This window comes from Trifolium pratense, linkage group LG2, assembly GCF_020283565.1.
Source record: "Trifolium pratense cultivar HEN17-A07 linkage group LG2, ARS_RC_1.1, whole genome shotgun sequence".
NCBI classification, from domain to species: Eukaryota; Viridiplantae; Streptophyta; class Magnoliopsida; order Fabales; family Fabaceae; genus Trifolium; species Trifolium pratense.
The window spans coordinates 18,066,891-18,081,611 of NC_060060.1; the positions used below are offsets into that span (position 1 = coordinate 18,066,891).

Sequence of the window (14,721 nt, forward strand, 5' to 3'; positions counted from 1 at the left end):
ATTATAATTGAATCATTAAAAATAGTCGACTTTAGTTAATATAAGATTGATTGTAATTATTTGACAGTGAAAATTTAAAACTTTTATATTAACCTTGAATCAAAATTAAACTCATGTAACTTTACATGTCAATGTAGCGTTTATCATAGATTCATAATCAAAGTAATCCAATTTCACAAAATTTGGAATCCTGTGGATTCTTCTCTGCTATGGTGGATTCTCTGTATTAATCAACAAAACACTATTTTCACTTCACTAGATATGATTATTGTGTTGCATAGCATAACATAACATAGCAATATTAATTATATCATCATTATTTTCCAAATTTATTACTAAAATCTCATTAGACTTTAGTCTTGACACTTTCATTTTGTTGCACTTCCACTGCCTGAGGTTTCACAGTACTGTTCTTGCTCAGGTAGACATAACTGAAGGTTAAATAATGTTTGTGGACAATCTCCTCCTTCGAAAACACCATACGGAAATTGACCAAATGCGTTTTTGCTTGTTGCGGTTGCTGCCGTATCTGATGTCCCATAGACCTAGAACATTCACATTAACTTCATTGTCAAGTAACATGTATATTCAAATTGAATTTGTCACACTTTATGGCCTAAGTGAATGTGACACAGTGTTGTCAAATAACGGCTATAGCACTTTATAGTGTAACATAATTTCAGCAAACCACAATTGTTCTACAATACGCGATTTCAAATAGCGGCTATAGGACTATAAGATTGCAAAATTTGAACCAACTGCTGTTTTATGTGATCTGCGACTCACAACACTGATGTCATGCGAGTCTCTGGTGGTTTTCGGAATGCTGCTTAGATTAACTGACAAAAACGCGGGTTACCTTTTTGTGTAGTTGTGTGTTTTCTTGTTGAATGAGGCTTACCTTCTTATAGAGTTCCACATTTTCTTGATGGATTAGGCTTCCCTGTATATGAGGAAATCGGAACAAAAAGTTTAATAAATTTTGTAAAATTTTTAGACGAAAAATAGCGAAGGCCACTGCTGAGAAATTAGAATTACCTTTCGGTTCAGCTCTTGGATTTCGTCTGTCAGAATTTTCTCCTGCAGAATTTGTTAAGCATGTTAATTGCTTTCTGGTTTTTAGCATGGTTCTTAATTAGCTTAATCAATTAAACGGATTTATAATTTATATTCATCTATCTCAATGTAAATATAAAAGGTATTAGGTACTATAGGTAGTTAACCGGCCTTTTTCATGCGAACTCCTTGGAGACTCAGTTCCAGTTGACTCTCTAAATCTTGTAGGCTTCGGATACTCAAACCGTAAAGCTGTTCTCCCATCATTTGCCTGCGTCGTCAAAATGTTAGTGAAACGCGCCAGTCACCACTTTGCCAAAATAGTGAAACGCGGACATATACATATACTATTTCAGGTTTAATTCCAGCGAAAAAGTATGATAAGGTCTATAATCAGAACAAATAAGTAACTGAGATATTTAATGATCAGGATACAAATGGTTTAATAAGTAGAATAGAATTGGAAAAAAAAAACGCTGAATAAATTCGATGAAAGGTTGTACTGATGATTTTCTTGTAGAGCCTGTAGTTGTTGCCTTAAAATGTCTGCTTCCCTTTGCCAAAACTATCAGTAATCAAGTAAAATAATGTCAATGAGTAATGCAAAGGAAACAAATGTGATTGGTTGATATTAATAATTTTGAGTTAGATCCTAACAGAATGCTTCAACAATCAACTGGACCACTATGATATATGAAATCATTGCGAAACAGAATGTCAAATACTCCGATATAGCGTAGTGGAATTCGAACACATCACTATTGTTCCGCGATAGGCATATAGTACAAAATATTGTCACATAGAGGCGCTATATTCTACTAAATGATCAAGAATTCAATTCTTATCACTCCAATCATCTTAAATAAAAGTTGAATTTCATTACATCATAAGATGCATCCTGCATTTTCAAAACGTTTTGTTGGATGAAGCAATTTGAATGATTTTCTTACATATAAAATCATAAAGTGATGATAGACTTGAAAGACACTTTTCTCTTAGCTGTTATTTATGGCAGAACATGATATGGGACATACCTTGAGTTCAGAATCTGGATTTGTCACTTGTTGATCTTCCTTGCAACTGTTATATCTCTCAATCACTGATTTCATGCTGCCACAATATAAAGAATAATCACAATCACATTTTAGACTAAATAAATAACAATTTAACATGACTAAACAAGCAGATGATGACGTGGCAAACAAAAGTGGACACATCATCAAAATTAACAACAATTTAACATTTTAGACCACTTTGATTAACAGAGGTTAGAATTAGGGACTTTAAAATAGTTTTTTGCTGTCCACAAACTAGCAAAAATGTTGAAATTGCTAGCGTCGGACGTTAGGACTGGGGCTCGAACCCCGATCACACCACTTTGTGTGTGTAAGTTTTCAATGACTTTGTCATATTGTCTATTAACCAAAAAAAATATTAGTTTTTGCTAATTTAGAAACTACCATAACAATGAACGACACTTCCACGAAAAAAAGTGGTCATTTACCCAATTTATTTCTATGTATTTTATACTTAATCATAGTTTTTTCTTTATCGTAAAAAGAATGTTTGTGTTTTTCTAATTCATCAAATGAGTATAAGAAAAACAAATCACAATTCTATAATTTTTTTAAACAGTTTACAAGTTATAAGATAATCATAACTTTTTACGTTGAGATCTATCAAGTGTGAATTAAGTTCCACATTAGTTGGAAAAGTTGAACTTAAACACTTAATAACATAAACCTAATACCTTAAAATTTTAGGTTATAGTGTAGTGTCATAGTCACTTGCATGAGTGCTATGTCCAATATATATATATATATATTTTGAAAAGGCTCAATGTCCAATATGTTGATCTAATCGAGTAAGATGAGTGGTGATGGATCGTGGACACAAAGACACTCACACTTGAGGGGAGATGTTGAGATCTATCAAGTGTGAGTTAAGTCTCACATTGTTTGTAAGAGTTGAGGTTGAACACACTTTATAAGAAAGATGATCCATAAACCTAATATCTTAATATTTTGGGTGAAAGTGTGATGTCAAAGTCACTTATACAAATGCTCGATGTCCAATATATTGATCCAATCAAGTGAGACTCCTCCTTCACGGTCCAACATTTTCATAACTAAAACATACTAAATAATTTTACTTTCTCTTTTTATTTGTTTTTTGATGAAAATAAAGTACTGAATCGAACTAGGCAAATCAACATCCCTTAACACCACCTAACAAAATTAAATGAAGTGAAGGACATAAAAACATTTGAAGACTCTCCTTGAAAAGAAGCACATCGATAGACATTTTTCTTTCTCTGTGGATGCATGATAGATGTTTTCCATGAACGTACGTAGCTGCAGTAGCTAGGGATATAACTTCTTTAAGAAGAGGAATGAGAGAGGCATTTCTAGTAGTGTCCGATATAATTGTCAACAAATATAAAACTACAAAATCTCCAACACCAAAAGCACCAAGAAAAACTCCCAAAAATCACCTTAATAGGACAAAAACACCTCACAGCTCGACCATCAGAAAACCAACCCCTAGAGAAAAGAAGAGAAAAACAACCACTAGGAAGAGGAAAAAAACAAGTTGACCACCAATATTCAAGTAGAAAACACCGATCTGTTGGGCCATCTGTTATTAGGTTTCCCATCGGATCACCCACCGTTTCTATCCACGCACCATTTCTAAGATGATATCAGAAGCTCTTCACGATCTACTTGACCCTCACTCATAGAGAGAATAGGGGGTGACAAAATTTTATCCGGATACCATTACTCAAATCACCCAATTTATTCAATTGCACAATTTTGGTCATCATTTTTAAAATTTTGATCAACCCATAATTTTGACCATTGCCGTGAAGATAAATTTTCACTCCCAAGTCCCAACTCCATGTATAATTTCAATTGATCTTTTTTTTACCTTTATATGAATTGGTCATGACTCATTTTAACATCCCATTTTTTAAAACTCTCAGACATATCCTTTGCATGTCAGATTATCTAATTTATTTTCACGCCATTAAATTGAATGTCAAAATCATAGGCTGGTAAAAAATTTATGAAACGGAAGACCAAAATTGCTTGATTAAAAATAAAGGATCAAAATTGCAGTTTTGTCAAAATAAGAGACTAAAACATACTCAGTTGGTATGGACATCACAATGTATGTGCAGGAATCGGGGTTCAAACGCCGGACACATTCACCTTTAAGGTGAAATATCTAGCCACTAAACTATTAGTAAAAAAAAAAAACTACGTATTGAAAATTAGAATATTTTAACTTTTTAAATAAATTATTTCTTTAAATAAAATGCTTAAAGAGTACTTCAGGAGCACTTGTTAGCAAGACCCTATTTTGATAAGCTACAGAGAAACTACACTCTCTGTAACAAAATATAAGCAAAAATTACTTTTTAGGTTCATTGTATTATTAATGTATCTAGTATATAATATAATCCAAATACTTTAATCATATAATGAACCCAAAAAAATAACTTTTGCTTATATTTTGTCAAAATATATTAATGTGGCAAAACACAATGTAAACATAGATCATTATATAGCCAAATTAATACTAGTGAAAAAAATATTCATTACAATTTATTCAAAAAAGAAAGAAAATTTCCACCCACTTTCAATAAAAATGTACTATGTTGTCCATTTCCACACCACTTTATTAAGTGTATTTTGAAATTGATGATATAACGAAAAAAATAAAATAAATTGAAGCCTCTCATTAAATGTCAGTGTATTCGTTAAACTCCAATTTAATTGCTATTTTTATTGTAGAAAAAAGAATGTTATTTTTATTTAAAAAAATTAGTCAAAAAGTCATCGGAGAATTGGACACATAAAATGTGTTTTTTCTCTTACAAGGTCAAATATCTCTTATCAATTGACAAATTCAATTGTTGGTTTAAAAGCTTTAGTCTAGATTAAGTTTGTAGTTTGAGTTAGTGAAAAGCTAGCATATGCGACACCCTATATAGAAAGTAAGAACACAAGATTGAATTAGGATCTCATCCCAATCACACATACTATATCCTAATTAGCAACAATGAAACCTATCTACAAAGGTAATTTCCATTTAATTAGCTAGCTAGTTGCTAGGTTTTATACTTTTTTTTTTGGGGTACAAACTAGGTTTTATACTTTTATTATTACACTATATGGTTTGGATATTAAAACTAGTGGAGACTAGAGACAATGCGTGCATTTGCCAATGATTATTGATTATGATCCTAATTAAACATATGACTTAAATATTACTTTTGGGATGGACATGTTCATGCGACTAGTGTGTTGCTTATCACTTCCACATCTTGGATATACTTCACAATTCACATTGACTAAAAAGACTTGGTATGGTATCAACCTAAAAAAATTAGATTAGAAATAGCTAAAGCTATATTCAAATAATGGAATCATGTATATTTTTTGGCAACCTTAAATTGGTAAAACGTTTTTTTATATAGAAAAATGTTAGTGATTAAGGAGATGAAATCCAAACAACATAATATTTTTTTGAATGACAAATAATATTATATATAATATGCAATAAAAAAAAAAAATTGGTCGTTAATTTTTCTTTTAGTGTATACATAATATTTAAATCCAAACAATATAATCTAAGCGGAATGCAGCTCCATTGGCGCTAATGGTTTGGGGGATATAATATATAATAAGTTGACATGTCTTTTTCCTATTATGGGTACACAAGTCCCACCTTAGTATTTCCTTAAACATGCCTATCGTTTGATGAATAAACCATTTGCATGTTAAGAAGTTTTCATTAATATTTTGTTCAATAAGGTTCCACTTATGTGACTTTTTTTTTTTTTTTTTGACAGTACTTATGTGACTTAAATACTAGTACTTGCTAATAGATGCCTTTGAGAGCACACACACAATATACAAGAAGGTTAATTTTTTTATTTTATTTTTATAATATACAAGAAGGTTAATATAAGTTCAAATATATAATATTAATGCATTCATTCATAAGCTTTCACTTAAGGGTGTAAGTTTAAGGAGGGTTGGTCTTGATCAAAAGTATTATCATCCATATTTTTTTTTAATTTTTTTTAATCATTTTTGGAGTACTTCATCACATATATAGTGTAGGTGTGAATATAATAGTATAGCATTTTTAAATTTGTGTCCAAGAATGATATACATCTAAAAATTAACTTTCTCTTATATTTATAGGACTAAAAAGAAGTATATCTAGCTACAAGAAATTTAATTTTTTGCAACGTCTTTTTTTGTTACAAATCGTTGGCAAAACTACATTTCTTCTAAAAAGTAGTTTTTTCAACTTAATCGTCACTTGACTTTGACTTGGCATATTGTGATGCGATTGATCAGGAAATCGCAGAATGATGTTGTTTTCTCTAATAAAGTGGTTTATGTTGATAGTTGAAATTAATTGGTGGATACATTTTTCTTTTACTCAATTAATTAGTTTTTAGCTAAGGTCCTCAAGACCTACCTTGTTGTACTCATTATGAGTGGGTAATAGAATTCGCCCCTGAAATAATTTTGGATGATTTGTCCGACCTTGAGTTGGATTTTGTGTTCGTTATATTGTATCTTGGCTCTTGTTTACAGTCGTATCATTCTTTTTTGTTTCTTTTTAAAATTATTTTTGTTTGGTACCTCTTGTACTCACTTTCTGCTTATATATATGATTCGATTTACCATCAAATTAACAAATATTTAGAAATCAAATTCGATACCAGAGTTTACAAGACTCGTGTTGTACACCTTACTTATCATATTCAGCTGGTTCAAAATCTGAATCTAATATATGTTAAGTAGTACTAACTAGTACTTTCAAAGCACTATGATCCATATATATATTAATAACACAAAAAAATATCAATCATGATCGATCCATATAATTTATATTGCAAATTAAAATTAAGAAATGAATTAAACCTGGTATTTGCATATTCATAAAGCTTTCCAGTGCTGGAGAATATAAAAAGTCCAACTTGTGCATCACATAAGATTGCTAACTCTTTAGCTTTCTTGATCAATCCTTTTCTCCTCTTTGAGAAAGTCACTTGCCTACTTGTACAATTGTCGATCCTTCTTATCACAATCTTCCCCCTTCCCATATTCTTAATTTAAGCCCCTAGCTAGGGTTTCTTAGATATGATTAGTATTTATACTTTGAGTTTATATATATATATATATAATGATAAAAAGAAAAAAGGAAAAATAATTAAAAAGAAGCTAATTAAGTGTCTTACTTGATTGATGTTAAAGATGAGTACTCAAAGTTTTTGATGGTGAAGGAAGAAGAGTTTCCATTTTGTGGGTTGTAAAAGTTGGAAGAGAAGTTTTATAAGTAGAAATTAAGGTATAGAAAGTTGGGTGAAAATTAGGGAAGGTGCTTATGGTATGGTGTAAGTACACTAGATTAGAATATCTATGTTGATTTAAAAAATAAAATAAATAAATATTATTAATTGTAGATCACTGCAGCAACTCGTGAGTTGTGAGTTGTGAGTTGTGAATTGTATGTACTTTCTACAGTGAATTAGTATTTGATTACGTTATTCAAGGAACTACATGTATGAAATTATAAATAAACAATATTGCGTTTATTTTTGAGCATTTTTATGGCGCCGTCAGCCGTATAAGTCACTGACACGTTACAAATATGCACAATAATATAGTGAATGGAAAATGCTATTTTTATTTTTTGAAGTAAAGGAAAATGCTACTGTCAAAAAAAAAGGAAAGGAAAATGCTACAGTACTTAAGAAATTATGGTTGCCGTCATTTGTTAATTCTATTATCAGACTCAATTTAAAAAGCATTCTTCGTCTCATAAGTCCTAACTCAACCAAAAAAATGTCGAAATTGTTAGGCCAGACGTCGTTATCCGGTTCAAACTCAGGATCTCGCAATTATGTGAGTTTATTTTCAGTAGATTTATCACTTCATCTAAGACAAAAAAAAAAATTCTTCATAATCTATTTGACCACTTGCTATCATGTTTTTGACCTGGGTTCAAACACCGGTCACTCAACTTTATATGTGTAAGTTTTCAATTTTCGTCTATCAACCAAAATAAAAATTAACACACTAAACCAAATAGTGGAGGGTGAAGTTGATAATGAGTTGTGACTACTTGAACACTATATTCTTTAAGATTCATTAAGTCACCTAATCAAGGACGGTTGGTTAAGTATTTGTACTGAAATTTAAAAATACCAAGTATCAATTAGTGTAATGGTATATATTTGTTAAGAGTTAGGGTTCTGAGTTCTACTACTCCCTGTGATTGATTTTTATTTAAGAAAATAGAAAAATTAAAATTTGGTGTATGGTGTGGGAGAGAAAGGAACACACTACTAAGAAAAATGGTGTGGGAGGGAATTACACGAACTATTTTAAAAGTTGTTTTATTTTATAAAATGATAATGAGTTTTTTTATAAATAGAATCACTCTATAATTAAAATAACTACACTGCTTTATTTTTAAAAAACTACATTTTTTTATCTTTTATATTTAATTTAAATTTATGATTTCTTTGAAAATAAATAATTAATTTCTAAAATTAATAAGATACAATTTTTTTTATAATAATTGACAAAAAAAACTAAAATTCATAAATGAAATCTAATTGCTTTGTTGAAAAATCAACAATCCCCAACAACGACGCCAAAAATTTTGTTAGTTTTTTTTAGCAAGTGTACTAAGTCTAAGTTGCAATTTTATTGAAAACACCGTCAATTATTATTAATTAGAATATAATTATTTTTTTTATATTAGTGATGTTATTAACATTTTAAATAAAAAACTACTCTTTTTAAAAAATTGTGTTTTTTAAATTTTACTATTTTTTTTCTTCTGATTCACCTGAGGCCTCGAAATGTGTTGGACTAACTTGCACCTACTATCAAGTTTCCACCATCAAGCCTCCATCATTTATATCCACGTACTAAACTCAATAATGCAGAAGTGAGAAAGTGTGTTACAAGTCACATAAGATGAAAAATGACCTACATATATGTTTATAAGTAGAAATTTTTGCTTACCTTACAAACCAATACATTGTGTCGGTGTAAAATTATTTTACACATGCATATAATAATATATTGACATCATATAATGTATTTTAAAACACATGACGTGTCACATTCATTAAATGATGTAGCAACACATTATTTGATGCATCTATAAATTAAATAACTTTACACCAGCAGTGCACAACAATTAAACTCATAATTATATAGTGTATGAGTTAAATCAAACTCAAAATTCTATGAATGCAATTAATAAAACTTCTTATGTAATTGACTTAACTTATTTACAGCCTATGAAGCACAGACTCTAACACGGATACCGCGACACTTCTAATGTAAAAAATTTAGGACACCGACACCGCTATATATTTATAAAATGTATAAATTGAGAATAAAAAATATATATATGTAAATCTAAGTTGAGTAAAAGTTATTTCATAAAAAATATATATTTTAAAACAAAATATAAGCAGTACGTATTTTACCTTTATTTATTTACTATCGAAAAAGATAAAAATATTGTAATCAAAATGTAACGTCTTAAATCTCTCATTGATCAATAATGTTGTTTCGACACATCTTTATGTTTTATAGATATGTCTGATATGTGCCTAAAGAGAGTATAAGTAAAGAAAAAATAATTTGACACTTGTTTGACACGTGTTGTACGAATGTCTTATAGGTGTCAGACACCGATCAAAGGAATGTCAAAGTAAAGTTAAAATTGATTTTTTTTAACACAGGTCTGAGCTATTCGACACGTGTCGTACGGGTGTCATATGAGTGTCGGACACCGATATGTGTTGGACACCGCGGCACAGTTAATCATTGAGGTGTTTGTACTTCATAGTTTACAACCTATTTTTTGCGCCATATCGAATATAAAACCTAACTCGATTCAACCTATTGTCGCTCACTCACAAAAGACCAACACTAGAAAGAAAGCCTTTGCACGCCCATGTCAAGTTGAGACCAATGTTGAGCAATTTTACGTTATTTGCGGTACCCGTAAAGAGTTGAGTCACAAGAGAGGGACACCCCCACGCGCTACTATACTTAGAAATATATCTTTTGATTTTAGTGTTCCTCAAAACATTAGAATCCATTCAAAAATACTCGATTTAGCTACATTATTATAATTGCTAGGTAATGTGCAAGTTGTCATAAAGTTTGGACATATTGTCTCTAATTCTAGTTTTCTATTGGTTAAACCCATGTGAATAGTCTACAAGTTTTCATTCACCAATAAGATTCGATCTTAGCTGAATTCTTAAGATTGCACTTTTATTAAATTAAGGTATAATGCAGCTAATGCTTGATTAATTATTGTTACTTTAGTGCCCCTAAATAGGAGTTTAGCCAGGTGTCAATGATCAGGAAATCATATGTGTACGGAGTCCAAGTAAGATCAACATTCAAAAAATACTTTATTTGATCAATTATTCTAACTTTGGAAAATTGCTACTTTTACTACCATTGTGCTAATTGATAATCACTTCTTTTTAGTTTGTTATGGAAATACATATGGCAGCATGTACAGTAATCAGTGAAGCACGTGAAACTTAATCATTAATATACTCTTCTCTAAGCACTCTTAAAGTTTGTATACTCCCTTTAGACTTGATTATAAGAAAAAGAGTCATGCTAACAAAAATAGCTTTTTATTTGTCTTTTTCGTTGGATTATTTCTTTTTTTTTTTTAATTTAATAGTTGATAAATCATATAGCGAAATAAAATAGTTTAGAAATGAGTAATAAAAAAATAAGGTTGAATAGTTGAGATTAATATAATGTGGACAACATGAAATAATATATTGAAGAAGATCTCATGCTAAACAAATGTTTTTAGTTCTAAAAACACTTGTTAAGTAACTTAAAAGAGAACTTTTAAACCTTTTTAAAAGCTAATTACACAATTTTAAATAAATTAAATTTAGATTAGATTTATTAACAACTGCCCTTAATTAGGGCACTTGTTTAAAGCATTTGTTAAAAAAAAAATTTAAGAAAAGGGTTAGGCTAGCAAATACCCTAATTAATAACACTTGTTAAGAAACATAAAAAAAAACCCTTAATATAGGAAAATCTATGATAACTATTTTTAGACTTATTCTCATGTTAATAATTATAAAACTCTTTTAAAACACTTGTCTTTAATATAAGAATGTCTACCATGTTTAAATACATTTTATTATTATTATTATTATTATTATTATTATTATTTTAAATACAGTAGATACTTTATTAATACTTACTTCGTTCTTACATAAGCATGTGGATATTTTACTATTATTAAAAAAATGTAATTGATGTGTTCATAGAATATATCTAAATATCTCTATATAAAAAAAGAATATATCTAAATATTAATATTAATTAACTTTAAAAATGCTTCATTTTTTTTATACATAAAATGCTTCATTTTAGAATTGACATCAAACCTCATATGTGTTTAGCTGATTATATTTGTTACTTAAAATGTTCCTGGGTTTGAATGATTGGCATTTCAAGAAATTTAGTGCTTTTTGTTTGAGAATTTCATTTGGTGCACTTTGAGTTTTCTTGCGCGTATTTGAAATTATCAAAATATTATTTCTGCTATTTAAGTAATAAAACTCAGTTCACTACTAAGTAGTGGACGTATAAAATCTTGAAAATTTCATGGTGTTTTTTTTTTTCTCTTCAAAATTCTCATTTTTATAATGTCCGCTATGTAAATAGCTGGCGTGTAAAATCTTAAAATTTCCATTTCATGCTTTTTTTTCTCAGATTTCATATTTTTATAATGTCTGTTACTTAAGTGACGAATTGAGTTCGCTACTAAGTAGTGAACATGTAAAAACTTGAAAATTTCATATTAGAAAGTGTGTATTTTCTCAAATTTCTCATTTTTATAAGATACACTATTTAAATAGCAAAAGAATTAAATAAAAAAACTAGAAAGGCGAGAAGTACGGTAGCACCAAAAAACCTCTTTTTTTGTTTTGTAAACTAAGGAGTAAGGAAACATTCATAGAAAGGGCAAGACCCAAAGCCCAAAAGAAATGATAAATTTTCACCTATTGTTCATATCGGAGGAGGATTCTCTTCTGTAATTTTATTCTGCAGTGTAACCATGATCGCTAGATGATGTTTTGCTACAGGGACCCAATTATAAAATCATTAATGTAAAGGTTGACAACACTCTCCCATTCATATCTATCAAAATATACTACCAAAAATGTGTTTCTGATACCATAATTAAAGGGCACGAATTGAGAAATTATAGAAAAAACATTACATCAAATACTCAACATATATCTTAACACAATGTCTCTAATACATATATGCCATGAGAACTTTTTTTGGCGTCCCCCGTATATTTTCGCGCGCCTTCTGAAATGATTAAAATACCTATTCCACTACTTAAGTGGCGGACATGTAAAGTTTTGAAAATTTCATCTTAGGGGTGTTTTTTTTTCCTCAAATTCTCATTTTTATAACTTCACTACTTACGTTTCGCTACTTGAGTAGCGGACATGTAAAATCTTGAAAATTTCATGTTATGGGTGTTTTTTTCTCACATTTTTCTTTTTTATAACGTCTGATACTTAAATAACGAAAGAGTAAAAATAGAAATGAAAAAGGCATGTGAAAAATCCATGAGTCACGAAAAAAAATTCTCATAGACCATCCCAATGCAAAGATACTGATGCACACTCAGATCTAAACTCAAAAACCTCAACCCAAAGAAATAAAAAAAGATGACAATTTTTAAAACTATAAATGATGTTTTCTCTTTCGGTCCCCCATAATTCTTTTTCCTCCCCGTGTTTTACTTTTTTGCCCTTTTATAAAAACTTCGGTTTCTACGATTGAAAAAAAAAAATTCGGTTTCTGTTAACCGAATTTTTCCTAAATTTGAACTAGGAAAAACTTCAATTTCTGCTAACCGAAATTTTTATCAAGAACAAAATTGAATTTTTAGAATATAAAAGATACATTGGGGGCTTAAAGAGAAAACATCACTATAAACACTAAACAATAACACAACTCAAATAGGCCTTCAATTTGGTAGTCTCAAGTGATTTGGACTTTATAGTAATCCAAGTGATTGGCTGCTCTCTAGGCTTCCTGATGAACTGCTTCCAAGCTCCTCAAAAATCTCGAAAATTTCTCATCCCGCCTACCCACTTTCTCACCACACCCCTGGAAATTCTATTTTTGCCCTTGGTCAAAAAATTCGGAACACGTTTTCCGAATTTTTTTTGCCTTCAAAAACAACTTCGGAATGTGTTTTCCGAATTTTTTCCAAATTTGAACTAAAAAAATTCGGAAAACGCGTTCCGAATTTTTTGACCAAGGGCAAAAATGGAATTTCCAGGGGTGTGGTGAGAAAAAAGTGGGTAGTGGGATGAGAAATTTTCAAAAATCTCAAGACATCCTGAATTTAGACTTAAATTCGTTTGTATCATGCGAAATAAAATTCAACTTTGTATCCTAGGATTCGAAAAATACCAGTTTTGAGACTCTTCCATACCCTTAACACACATGTTAATATTTTCCTTATATTATTCATTGAAAAAATCATCATTTATTAATCTCTTATTCACATTTATATTTATACTTGAAACAAACGAAATTAATCCCTCCAAATTAAGGACAAATGTCCAAAAACATATAGACAAAAATGTAAAATGGATATTTCAGTTGATACTTGATATTCCCTCCATAATATTTTATAAGCAAAAATGTATTTTTTAGATTTATTGTATATTTAATGTATCTGGTTCATAATATAGACCAAATACATTAAATATATAATGAATCTAAAAAGTACATTTTTGCTTATAGAAGTAAAGTGTCACGGAGGAAGTATATAGGTTTGATTTGTTCACTTAGGACAAACTTCCTCTCTGTTTTCACCTTGGTTTCACAAAGTCCAATTTGTAATTTGTAATTAGTATTTGCCTTCCTAGTTTGGTCAACATACATATTATCCCGTGAGTATAACTCAAATGATAGTTACTAGAGACATTATTGAGTGGTCGGGGTTTGAATTTCAAATTCCACATTTCTTCACATTTAAATGTGTGAGAGTCTAACAACTAGACTACTCGAAGAAAAAAAAAAAAAAAGGTTTGGTCAACATATGTATGGCCTGTATGTAATGTAGTAGTAATTAACTAAAGTATTTGTTGATAAAATCTATGAAGATTTTGTTTACTTTGGTCAAGCAATTTATATTTAGTGTGTAATTTTATTAGCTGTATTTCGTTGTAAATATCATCGTTTAACTATTAAAAATTGCTTACCTTGTTTGCAACTAATGTTGAAAGAAGGGTGGAACATCAAGCCAACCTTTAATTGCATCGGGATATAATTTCCTTACTTAATTGATTTATTTTTGAGTTTATGTAAAATATCTTATAAATAAACTTTTTTATGGAAAATCTTATAAATAAATAAACATTTTTGACGGAACAAATTTAATGCATTTCATTCATAATTGTAGTTTCAATTTCGTTCAAAAATAAATAAACTTTTATATATTATTATAAAATTTTCAAGATTTATAAAAGAAAGTTTATAAAGACACTTTTTCTTAGTTAAACTTAAGAATCAAACCATTAGG

The 14,721-nt window shown here is 29.6% G+C and overlaps 1 protein-coding gene across 4 annotated transcripts; it reads right to left on the reverse strand.

Moving 5' to 3' along the window:
• Positions 1-120: 120 nt before the first annotated feature.
• On the reverse strand, positions 121-7,479 carry LOC123903759 (MADS-box transcription factor 23-like). Of its 4 annotated transcripts, none has more exons than XM_045953356.1 (8): positions 7,322-7,479; positions 7,005-7,203; positions 2,091-2,166; positions 1,560-1,621; positions 1,228-1,327; positions 1,039-1,080; positions 860-943; positions 121-545 (listed from the first exon to the last, which is right to left on the reverse strand). In XM_045953356.1, the coding sequence occupies exons 2-8, from the start codon at positions 7,184-7,186 to the stop codon at positions 369-371; spliced, it is 723 nt and encodes a 240-aa protein (XP_045809312.1). In that variant the 5' UTR covers positions 7,187-7,203; positions 7,322-7,479; the 3' UTR covers positions 121-368. The 4 variants fall into 4 exon arrangements, with proteins under 4 accessions (XP_045809312.1, XP_045809314.1, XP_045809311.1 ...); XM_045953358.1 differs by having other exon boundaries at positions 902-943; positions 7,005-7,207; positions 7,322-7,476; XM_045953355.1 differs by having other exon boundaries at positions 7,005-7,207; positions 7,322-7,476.
• Between the last annotated feature and the right edge of the window lie 7,242 nt (positions 7,480-14,721).

What these genes read in the sequence shown, in the direction of transcription:
- LOC123903759 (XM_045953356.1), bottom strand. Translation starts at nt 7,186, where the DNA reads ATGGGAAGGGGGAAGATTGTGATAAGAAGGATCGACAATTGTACAAGT. An exon ending in TCCAAGAGCTGAACCGAAAG is followed by an intron (nt 944 to 1,038) that starts GTAATTCTAATT and finishes CCTCATATACAG; the next exon opens with GGAAGCCTAATCCATCAAGA. An exon ending in ACACACAACTACACAAAAAG is followed by an intron (nt 546 to 859) that starts GTAACCCGCGTT and finishes TGAATGTTCTAG; the next exon opens with GTCTATGGGACATCAGATAC.